General features: G+C 50.0%; 1 protein-coding gene across 1 annotated transcript in view; it reads right to left on the reverse strand.

The window, feature by feature from the left end:
• The window catches only part of WNT3 (Wnt family member 3), a 49,521-nt gene extending 38,546 nt beyond the window's left edge, over positions 1 to 10,975 (reverse strand). The window contains exon 1 of the mRNA XM_068212194.1: positions 10,471 to 10,975. Coding sequence (XP_068068295.1) covers positions 10,471 to 10,550 — 80 coding nt within the window. The 5' untranslated portion in view covers positions 10,551 to 10,975. The remainder of the gene's footprint in view (positions 1 to 10,470) is intronic.
• Positions 10,976 to 11,350: the final 375 nt, after the last annotated feature.

Here is an 11,350-nt window from a genome sequence, read left to right on the forward strand (position 1 = left end):
AGACCAAGGCTCCTGTCCCACGAGGAGCATGGACAGTGTCAGGATTGAAACCAAACCCCTTGAGCCAGGACTCCTGGACTGGGCTGGGCAAAGGCAGCTCCTGCAGAGCAGGGCTGTGGTGGGAGGAAACATCTGCACTCCACAGGGTCACAGCACAGCTGGGTGGGCTCATCTGTGTCCTCTGGGCACCAAAGGCTGATTTTCAACAACTTCCAGAGCCTCTGAGCATGGCCATGGTGGTGCTGTCCCCCTCTTGTCTGGCTCTTCCCAGCCCTCCTGGCTTTGGGGTAAGGGACGTCACAAAGGGGCCACTGCTCCCCAGACGATGTGAAAATCACAGCCCCAGCCCCAGCACACAAGGGAAGGGTCTCCTTTGGGGGTTTTGCCTCCAAAACTGTGATCCCAAGCACTGCACCGCTGTTTGAGGCAAAGAGTCTCTTTAATATCAACTCCCAGCTCCTTTTACGTTCTCACTTAACCAACAGAAGCAGCAGCCTGTGCCCCACCAAACCCACAAACCAGGACTTGGTTTCTGGAGAACTTATTTGTAGATTTGTAAGGGAAAAAAATGAGCAAATTGAAAGGAAAAGTAAAAATATAGAGACAGCTATTGCTCGGTGTTCTGCATAAACTCCCTGTCAGACAGACAACAGGTGAATTTCATTTAAAACTTATTAAAGGGGAGTTGGTTGTCACCAAACCTAATCAGGCCAGAGCAGATAACATGCAATAATCACAATTTAAAAAGACAATTGAAATATTTTGCAACAATAAAAAACCAAACCAAACCAAACCAAACCAAACCAAACCAAACAAAAAAACCCAACAAGAACCCCCTCCCCCATAAACATCTAAGAGACCTCTGCAGGTAAAACCTGCCTTGCAAATGTGCCCCTGGCAGCGAGAAACTGCCAAAGCCCACGGGAGGAAGGAGGGAGGAGTAAAGAGCTGAGGGCACTTGTTAGGACCGTGAAAAGCTCCTGGGACATTCTTCAAGGACCACTGCAAATTTCTTAATTATAAATCTCCACAATTTCTAGAAAGTAACTGCAGGGAACTTGGGTGACTCTGTGACATAGAAAGGGGATGAGAATAAAAACCCTCCAGGTTTTATCACCCAACAGTAACCCTTCCTGCCCCAGTGAGGGTCTGTTTGTTGAAAAGGGGGCAGAAGACCTGGAGCCTGAGCCAGGGTGGTGCTGGAGGGCAGCAGGGAAAGTGTTTCTCATTCAGAAGTGTGAGCACTGGGAAAGGTGCCAGTTAGACTTTATTAGATTTGCAACATTAATTAAAAGCAGACAGGTTCAGTGAATTGTGAAAAAAGACAAATGAGCAAATTAGCAAATCAGGGAACCTATCTTCAGAAGTGGAATTAGAGAATTAGAGAATTAGAGACTTTGGCTCCTTTATCAGGGCAAATTTGCTTTTCAGAGCATAATTCTTTCATGTTCCAGGGATGGCATTTTACTATTCTACATAAAAATAATATATAAAATAGAATTTTAATAATAATTTGTAACATATATATTTCACAGAATCAAAAAATAAAATAGAATAATTTTACATTAAAAAGATTTTTTAAAAAATTACAATACTGCCAACCGCTAAAAAAACGAAACACACCTCTATAAAAAACACATGTTAAAAACAAAAAAATCCCCAAAACTTACTTTTTCAATTCCAACCTAAAAACAAAGAAGACACCACTGACAGCCCTGGTGATGGACAGGCATTTCCAGGCCTGGAAGCCCTTCCAGCCAAGGCTCCAGTCCCTGGCCGTGGATGTTTTGGTGCCTCAGCAGCAGCCTCGGTGGCTGCTGGATGTGGGACTGGAGAGAGGGATCCCAGCCAGGGCAGTGAGCAGTACAGCACCCCGTGGTTTGCAAACAAACACTGGTTTTGGGGTTGCCTTGGGATTTCTGAGCCATATTTTGGGATTTCTGACCCAACGGGATTTCATACCCATTTCTGGGTATGGTCCCAGTCAATACCCAGGGAAGAGAGGGCTCCTGGAGTGGGAGAGCTGAGGCCTCTCAGGACACCTCTGTGCCCAGGGAAAGCTAATCCCAGGAAAAGATGGAATTAATATTAAAAAAAGCCGCAATAATATTAATTCCCATGAATTAATATTAAATATTAATATTTTTAAAAATTAATATATTTAAAAGCTGGAATAATATTAATTCCCAGGAATTAATACTTCAATAGAACCTATCAGATGTGACAGACCACAATTGACTAGACCTGTTTTGGGACTTGTAAATGATGAGCTTTCTCTGCTTTTTGATTTATTAAGAGGGAACTGTGACATTACTTCTCTGGGATTTCTAACAACTGAATCCCAAAGGGCTCTCCTGGACTGCAGCAGGCTCAGACCAGCACCTCTCTCTGAGAGAGGCCTCTCAGAGAAAAAACCTCTCAATGTTGCTGTTCCTGCAGAACCATCACCAAACACAGCAACAAAGCCTGGGATGGCTCCAATTATAACCAGAGCCAGAAAAAGATTATTTTCCAATCAGACACCATTTATATTTCCTTCAGAAAAATTGTTTTTATTTTAAGTATAGGCTGTTTAGATTTTTAATACCTTTTGTGTTAATAATATATGTTGATTTGCAACAAATCAGGGCACAGGTGGTGTTAAAGGGCTCCAAGTGTTAATCACAGCACAACAAACAGAAATCTCAGCCTATGTCCCATCCAGACATTGCCTTTATCCTGAAAACTTCACCCAAACAACCTTAAATAGCACAGCCTGGTACTGGAAACCTCTCACCACATCCAGCATCGCTGTGACTTCTCTGCAAACATCAATATCACTGAACCACTGCCATTTGTAGACACAAAAATGAAAGATCAGGTCAGTAAGAATTAGATTGCAATGCCAACAGAAGGCTGAAATTCAGCTTCAGGTAAGTGAGGGAACATGAGCTGTGTACGTGATGTGTGAATTTATTGCCGAGTTCCTGACAAGTCCTCCCCATTTCAGGTCCTCTGGGAAAATCCCTGACAGAGCCTCTGACTGGTGCTGGGAACTGGATGAGGCTGTGGGCATGAGCAGGAGCAGGTGAACATCAAATTTGTCTCGTCCCAACAAAAGCCAGTGAAAAGCAGGTGTCGAGTCTGGAGCCTCTGGGCTGCTCCACCCACCAAAAAAGCTGAGGCCAGGAGGCTCCAACCCCTCAAGATCAGGGCTGAGACAGAACTTCTGCACCTCACAGAAGGGCAGCAGCAGCAGAGGGTGCCTTGGTGACTTCCCAGAGCAGAACCCTGGCTCAGACATCCCATCACAGTCCCCTGGCTGCAGATCAGCATCTCGAGGTGCAGCTCAGAGCTCTTCAGAGCTGCGCCAGGTTGAGCACAATTCCATCCAAGCTCCACTTAGAGCTGCTGCCTGTGGGAAACTGAGAGGAAGAGTGGTCCTAAACACAGCAGGGGTGTCAGAGCACTGGACTGCAGTTTGCAGGTTCCAGTCTATGTACTGGGACAGGATCACACCCATGTGGACACAAAGAAAATCATGAATCTGTCTTCAAGAAGCCTTTGGCACGAGCTTCACAATGTTGTAAAATGATAATGGCTACTCAGTGTTTATGGAATGAGCCCTGACTTTCATCAAGGACTGTGATGTGCCCACACTGGTGAATGGCTGGACTCCAGAATCCAGAATTCTTTCTATCTTAATGCTCAAAAATGTTCCATATTGATATGGTGTCACACGTTGAACCACCAGACACCAGTGAGACAGACCAGCCAGTTCAGGCAGCTGCTTAAAACCCCTGCTGGACAAGCCAAAGGCGCTTCACTCAGGCCTGGCACGAATCAGAGGGCAGGCCCAGGCTGAGCCAGGTTGCCACAGACACAACTTGGGCTCAAGGCAAGGCTGACAGGGCAGGGAGGGTCAGCAGTGAGGCAGAGAGAGGGTCAGCCCTGGCCCAGCTCAGCACCACCGCCAGATGTGCTGGGGGTGCTGAACTGGGGTCACACCAAGGGCTCTGTCCCCAGCAGCCCCCAGGCCTGAGCAGCACACCAGGGGGGTTCCCAGAGGGCTGACGCTGAGCCTTGGACACTGAGATGAGGAGCACAGGTCAGAGGAAAATGTCACTGAGTTAAAACATGCCAGAGATAATGGAAATGCTGTGCATCACACCTGCATGTTCCAATAGACAGCTCAAATCTTTACTCTTCATTACTTCCATGGCAATGTTTGTTTTTTGTTTTTTTTTTTCTCAAAAACTGGCTGCTTGGACATTTTCCTGCCTTCCCACGTGAAATCCAGCCATGCTGAACTGTTTGACCTGGCAATGGAAGGGTCTGATGAGCATCACTGAGACTCAGATCACCAGTGTCAGGGGGAAGAGACCCTCCTACTGCTGCCCACAGCCCTGGTACCCATGCAGGGAATGTCCATCTGTCCTCCGGGACAGCAGCAGAAATCAAATGCCCCTGGGTGTCAGCTAGAGGATGAAGGTGAAATTCAAAAGTCTGGATGATTTAGTGACCCAGAGCCCTGTCCCTGGGCTCAGGCTGCCCTCAAGGAGGGAGGGAGGGCTGGAGACGCCTCCCTGGGCTCCCACACCGCCCTGAGAGAGGTGAGTGAGAACACGAGCTGAAATCCTGTCCTGACCCAGCTGGGGTGGCTGCGCCTGGGTCCAGGAGTGTCCTGTAGAGCAGGGGGCAGGAGTGTGGATATGACAGCCTGGTCAGAGAGAGAGAAAGCCAAATAAGCTTTCCCATTAATTGGTCTGGGAACTTTTAGGGAGGTGGAGAGAAAGAATTGTAAGCTATCTGCAGGTGGTGTTTATAACAACTTGTTTTTCTCATAATTTGTTTACCCTAATGGATGTCTTCTTAATTAATGAATCATGTGAAATATGTTGATTAAATGGTCAATCAGGTCCACCTGTATCAGAGCAGGCTATAAAGAAGGGGTTCCAATAAATTGGCTGCTTTTAGCTTCCTAATCTGGGGTCTGTGTCATCCCTGACTCCACGGTAACACAGGAGGGGCCTCCAGGTTTGTCCTGGGGCCGTGGCTGCACATGGGTTTGAGCTGCTGGGAGCCCTGGTGAGGGCACAACCCCCATTAGATGTGTCCTGGGAATGGAGGGACCCAGGAGCTGTCTGTCAGGAGGAGCCTCAAGCACCACCTTTGGTGGCACTGGCCTCAGCAAAGTGTGCCACAGCCACGGGAGGGGAGCCTGAGGGGATCCCTGGAGGTCTCTAGGGCAACCTCCTGCTCAGAGTGGGACCAGCCGGGGCGCTGCAGTCTGATCCTACAGCTGTCCCAGGACAGTCCCTCCTCACCTCCCTGCAGCAAGGAGGGTCCCCTCAGGAATGAGCCTTTACTGGGCAACTGCCCTTCACTGGATTGTCCAGCACTGGAGAGGAGAGATCAGCCCTGTGCTGTTTGGGAGAGCCCTCCAAGCAGGCACAGCCTGCCCTGAGCAGCCCTCACCTGCCCTGGTCACTCTGCAGGACCCAGGACCTCCCTTTGCACCCTTCCAGCCCCACTGGCCACACTCCAGTCACTCTGCATCCCTCCTGAGCTGCCTCCACTCAGCAGCACAGGAGCCCCAAGAGCCCCACAGCTCACTGTGTTTGAGGTGAGCCCCTCTCTGAGCTCCTGTTCCTGTCACCATCCCCTTGATGCCTCAGGTTTGAGCTTTTCTATTTTTCAGGTTCTGTGCTGCTTTAGTGTGTGGGTCTGGGCTTCATATGAGGGGATGGTGAGCTCTCTGCACAGAACAGGGAGACAAAACAATTCCTTCCCCAGCTGGGGACCAAGGACAAATGATCCAGATCTCAGGCCCAAGAGCACAAACAACGTGGGCTGAAGAGAGAGAAACGAGCAGGATGGGACTTCATGGGCTGGAGCTGGAATGGGACAATGAACTCCAATGTGCAAATGGAGCAGAGCTGATCACAGTGAGAGACCCTGTGACCTGTGGGGCATTTTGTGACCATTTTGGGTTCACCTGGGGTGCAGCCCTGGCTGGGCTCTGGTGCTGCCCAAGGTGGATCCATTGAGGCCTCCTAAGAAATCCCTACTTTATTCTTTAGCTCCTGCAGTCTCTGTTCCAGCTCAGCCTTCTCAAGGCATCACCCTGGCTCTGTCACAGGCTGTGAGTTCCTACCTGACCCCATCAGGGCGAGAGCTGGGGCAGAAGCTCAGCAGGGAGCACAGGTGGCATGGGAAATCACTGGTTTGTGGCCTCCCCCACCCCAGCTCCTCCAGGGGAGAGGGTGGGGTGGCCAAACATCCCCCCTGAGTTCCCTGTGCTCTTCCCTGGGGTGCCTTTAGCAAGTGCTTCACTTTGGCAAATGCTGCTTTCAGTGAAGGAGTCAGATGAGGAACAACTGGCTGCAATTAAGCAGCCTCTTCAGAGCTCTTTGTGGCCACTTACATTTACTTCTGACTTCAGTTACAGGACTGGTAACAGAGGTTTGTGTCTTAAGGGCAGAAGGGCTCTTGAGTGAGTCAGAGCCCTTCTCCCTGGGCTCCTGTGGCCCCAGGCTTGCCCTGGCCCTGTCCTGGGGCTGGGGCACTCCAGGATACATTTCTGAGGGACGGAGACCCCCTGAAGGTCAGCAGTGTCACAATGCTTATTGCTCTGCTCTGCCATGCTCTGGGAGCACTTTGAGCTCAGGACTCCACTGGCAGGGGTGGAACAAAGCGACCCAAACCACGCTGGGATTCTGCACAGGGGAGGGACAACACCAGCAGGAGATGCCACCTGGAAGTCCTGCCAAGTGCTGGGTGTGCTGAGGCTCAGGAGGCTGTGCACCCTTGGAGAGCTGCTCTGGCACTGGCTGGGGCTGTGCTGCTGCTCAGGACTCAGCATGGCCCTGAACCCCAGCTCCAAAGGCTCTGGTTCTCATGGCATGGATTGACCATCCCACTTGGCAGGGTGGGGATGGGGATTCCCACTGGCTAAACCTGGCTGGGGAAAATGCTGAAGAAAACCCTGAAGCCCACAAAACCCTTGAGAGCCACAAGATCCTGAACGCTTGTGGCCAGTCAGGTGCTGAGGGCTGCTTTCATGGACAGCCACAGGTCAGCCCAGCTCTGCCCCTCACTGCCCACAGCCCCACTGCCCACTCTGCCCCCACCCACACCACTCCTGGGGGGTCAGGAGGAGCAGCAGCCTGGCCTGCATGGCCCCACCACAGCTCCCCGTCTCCTCCTTCTCTTTTAGCAGCACTAACCAGACAGCCAAAGTGTTGGACACATCTGTGAGGGAGCTTTGTTGGCCTCAGCTCCTCCTGTCAGCACTCACAGGCAGCATTTCGCTGACCTTTTCCCATCTGTGCCCCATTTGTTCCCTCTCACGGCTGTAATGGGATGGCAGCATGTGAAGAAGGGTTGGACCCGTGTCAAAATACCTCACTGGAGGTTACATCCACAGCCTGAGCCACCCCTGGAGCTCACTCAGAGCTGCCTGGCTGGGGACAGGGCGATGTCAGGGAGTTTGCAACGATCCAGCTGGGCTGAAACCCCCTCTTGGCTTCTCCATCCTGCTGCCACCAGCAGGTCTGGACCCCAAGCTCTGGGTTTGCAGCACAGGGACCTTCCCTTTGCTGTGCAGCCTGTGCCTGTGCCCAGAGCTGGGGCAGGACCCTTGGGCTCTTCTCTCTCTGGACAAGGTGAAGGACCACGTCCTTCCCTGGCTCCTCAGTAAAACACACCCCACAAACCCTCAGCAGCTCCATCCTTTGCCTTCATCCCCTGCAGTGTCACTGCTCCTGGCATTGTCTGGCTGCACCGTGGAGCAGCAGGATTATTCCAGCCACTCCAAACCCATTTCCAAGGTGATCGGAACCCATTCTCATCACTCTTGCTAGGGCACACACAAGCACTTCCTCCCCACCACAGGAATAAACCTTTTTCTCGTTTCTGTCCCACAGCAGAAAGGATCTGTTTTGATGTTGCTGCCAAAACATTCCCTATCCAGCAGGAAAATCCCCAGGAAGGTGGTGCCAGCAGGACAGGGCACTGCCTGTCAGCATCCTTGGGGTGCTCCCACATGAGCAGTCCCCCTGAAGGTCTCGAGTTTACCAGAGATGGGTTTAGCTGGGGGTAAGGAAGCCCAGGGGAGCCCCAGTCCAGCCTGGCCTGGAGGGCTGCAGGGCACCAGCACAGGGAGCCAGGCTGATGCTGAGCCCCACCTTTGCTCTCCTTGGCCTGTTTTGGGGTGTGCTGAACCCTGCAAGTGGGGCTCATCCCCCAAAGCCTCCTTTGTGCCTGCCTAAAGATCAGAGGATCAGGAAGACAACTGGAAAATGAAGGGTTTTTAAGAGCATAGATAACACCGTGCCGGAGTCCACCACGTAAACCTCATTTCCACAGAGCAGATATTGAAAGCCTTCAATGGGACCAAAGGAGACCTTGAATTTGTGTGCTCTGGGAGCATTGTCTGTGCCTGAGCACCAGGGAGCCCTGGCCCAGGTATTCCTGCCCTCCTGCTCCCTCAGCCTTAAACAAACCTCTAAAACCCCACAGCATTTGCAACCTCAGCCCTACATGGGGCACCTCCTCACGTCCCTCCAGAGCAGCAGAGACTCTCTGACATGTTAGTGTTGCCAGAATCTACAAAAATACGCAAAACCTGGATCTGTGGATGAAATTCTGTGGAGAGTGTGTTCGACTGCCTCCTTTCCCAGGGATGCTGCTTGCCATGCCCCTGGTGTCTGTGCCCTACATCCTCTGTATTGTTCCTTTGGGGTGAACTTAGAGGGGTTTGGGAGAAGGGAATGGGGCAGACACCTGTCTGCAGCATTTGCTCCTGAAAACAGGCACAGAAGACATTTTGCTCACAGGGACATTTTTGCTTCACAGGGGAAAATGAGACCTTTTCATCGAGAAGGTTTTGGTTCCTCGCTCTGAGAGTTGAAACCCTCCTTGATTTGGGCATTAAATCCTGATTTATATCAAAGCCTGAGGCAGCTCAGGGGCTGGTGGGATGAGCTGATGTCATGGCGAGGTGTCTCTGCCCCAGGCAGCTCCTGCCTTCAGACCCAGCCCTGGCACTCTGACCTGTTCCACCGCGTGCGCCGTGCCCGCACAGCGGTGCCCAGATGGGGGAGAAAAGGGATGGAAGGAATCAAAGTGCTGCTGTCTGCATTTCAGGAGCCTCCCCTGCCCGGGGCTGAGGGCCTGAAGTTCGGCAGCCACGCTCAGGGCGAGGAAATAATTTAATTCTCCAGGAAAACCTGCTGTGATTTAGCCATTTCATGAACCTGCGGAGCTTTGAAACGCTTCCTGAGCGGGGACTTCTCATTGTGCTCTCAGTCTTTCTCCTCTGGAATGGCACATTCTCATTCCCAAAGTCCACGGTATTAAATGGATTATTAAAAAAAAAAAAAAATAGTCTTTTCCCTCCTGAATTCTAAATATTCCCAGACATGGCAGTCCATTCCCAAGTTCACTCCCACCTACTTCTCGCCATCTCCATGTTGGCACTGAAAGGATCTAATTCAGTAATAAAGAAGAGAGACTTTTCTGGAAAGGTGAAAATAACCCAAGAATCTCAGTAGCAACAAATTCCACCATCTCCCTCTTTTCCCTACGGATCATCAGGCTCACAGCCCCTACCTGGCACATACAGAAACTTAACAAGAGATATTCCAGCAAGAAATCCTACATAAAGACAGAAATAAACTGAAATATTCTGTTATGCAACTCGCTGTCTGCTGGATTTAAATGACCTGGAATATTTAATTCTATATTTCTTGTTCTAAAGGGCTTCCAATTGCATTTTGTTACTGTATTCATTCATATAGAGTTAGATTTATTTTTAAAATAAGTAACTCAGGTTACTTATCAGCCTCATTACAAGATACAACCAATTCTTTTAAAATTTATTTTTCTCGTTGGTGCAAGGAAATTAGCGACATTTCCATAATTAAAATTAACAAAATCCACCTTTGAGCAATTTTACTAATGAATGTTTTCTCAGGTGCCATTTGCGTTATTTGCCGGACTAAATTCACATGACAGAATACAACAAAAGAAGGGAAAGAAGTCCAAAAAACGCAGCAACCAAACAGAAAATATAATTAATTTTTTTTAAGGATCAATTGCAGTTTCATGGAAAGGAAGAAAATCCCTGTGGCAGAGTCATGCGAGAGGCAAAATTCCCATTGCACAAGGAAATAAAACCGCATCCTTTCACATCTGAACCAAGAGCCCATCGCTACAGTGCCGAAAATGGAGAAATTAAGAGTGGTAGGGAAGCCTCCATTTGCGCAAAGGGAAACCCTTTCAAAATAACCCCCAAACTTTTCACTGATTTCATTAATTACTGGTCAAATCTGAAGAAATTACGCTTCAACTCCACCATGCAGCCGTGGGCAGCTCCGCAGGGCGAGGGGTGAAAAGGAAGGAACACACAGCTCCCATGGCTAATAATTAATGAATTCATTAATCAATCATAGGGAGAGGAAGGGCGAGGGGAGGAAGGAATCTTACCACCAAATTGGGTAACCGGCTAAGACCTTTGTGCCATTGAAGAGAAAAGACAGAATTAGTCCAAGCAGGTGGTAATCCATTAGTCCAGGCTGGTGCAAGGGGAAAATCGCCGCGAAGTTTTCAGAAAAACATGAAGTGCCAAAATGAAGAATCCCCCTCCTCCCAGGAAAAAAAAAAAAAAAAAAAAAGGAAAAAAAAAAAAAAAAAGGGGGTAAAAGAGTGAAGCCAAGTCCCTCGTGGCTCGGGTGACTTTCTGGCTTGTCAGAAACACACCTCTCCAAGCCTTTCCCCCGTAGATCATCCAAAAGCGTCTATTAAAAAGTGCAGGGCTCGGGGATGTCAGCAGGCGGCCAATCAGACCGCATGGCCCAAGGTGAGGGATGAGGCTCAGCCCAGGGCTGTCAATCACCCTCTCCTCCCCCTCCACCCCACAACTTTGTTCCGAGCCCTCGCTGCCACGGACAAACCCTCTGTGCACCACACTCCACTGGGGCACTGCGATTTGGGGCGAGGATTTTAAATTTTTAATTTTTAATTTTTTCCCCCCACCCCAATTTCACTTGGAGCCCAGGATGTGCTGCCCCTGAATGCTGGGACTCGGCAAGGTAAGGATGAAGGGTGGCTGTGGTGAGGGGTGGCTGTGGTCGAGCTTAATCTCACAGTGGGAGTGAGACAGAACTTGTTCTTCAGATGGACAGGGATGGGGGCACAGAGGGGCAGAAAATCCTCTGCATGTGGTGGTGGGGGCAAAACTGGTGATAAAGTTGAAATGAAACCTGCAGTGCCCAGGTTTTCAGCGTGTGGGGGTGATGGATGGAGGGGGGAGCAGGGGCAGTCTGGCTTTCTATTGAGAAAAAAATGCCATGTCATGGTGAGAGGG

Source organism: Anomalospiza imberbis, chromosome 22, assembly GCF_031753505.1.
Source record: "Anomalospiza imberbis isolate Cuckoo-Finch-1a 21T00152 chromosome 22, ASM3175350v1, whole genome shotgun sequence".
Classification (NCBI taxonomy): domain Eukaryota; kingdom Metazoa; phylum Chordata; class Aves; order Passeriformes; family Viduidae; genus Anomalospiza; species Anomalospiza imberbis.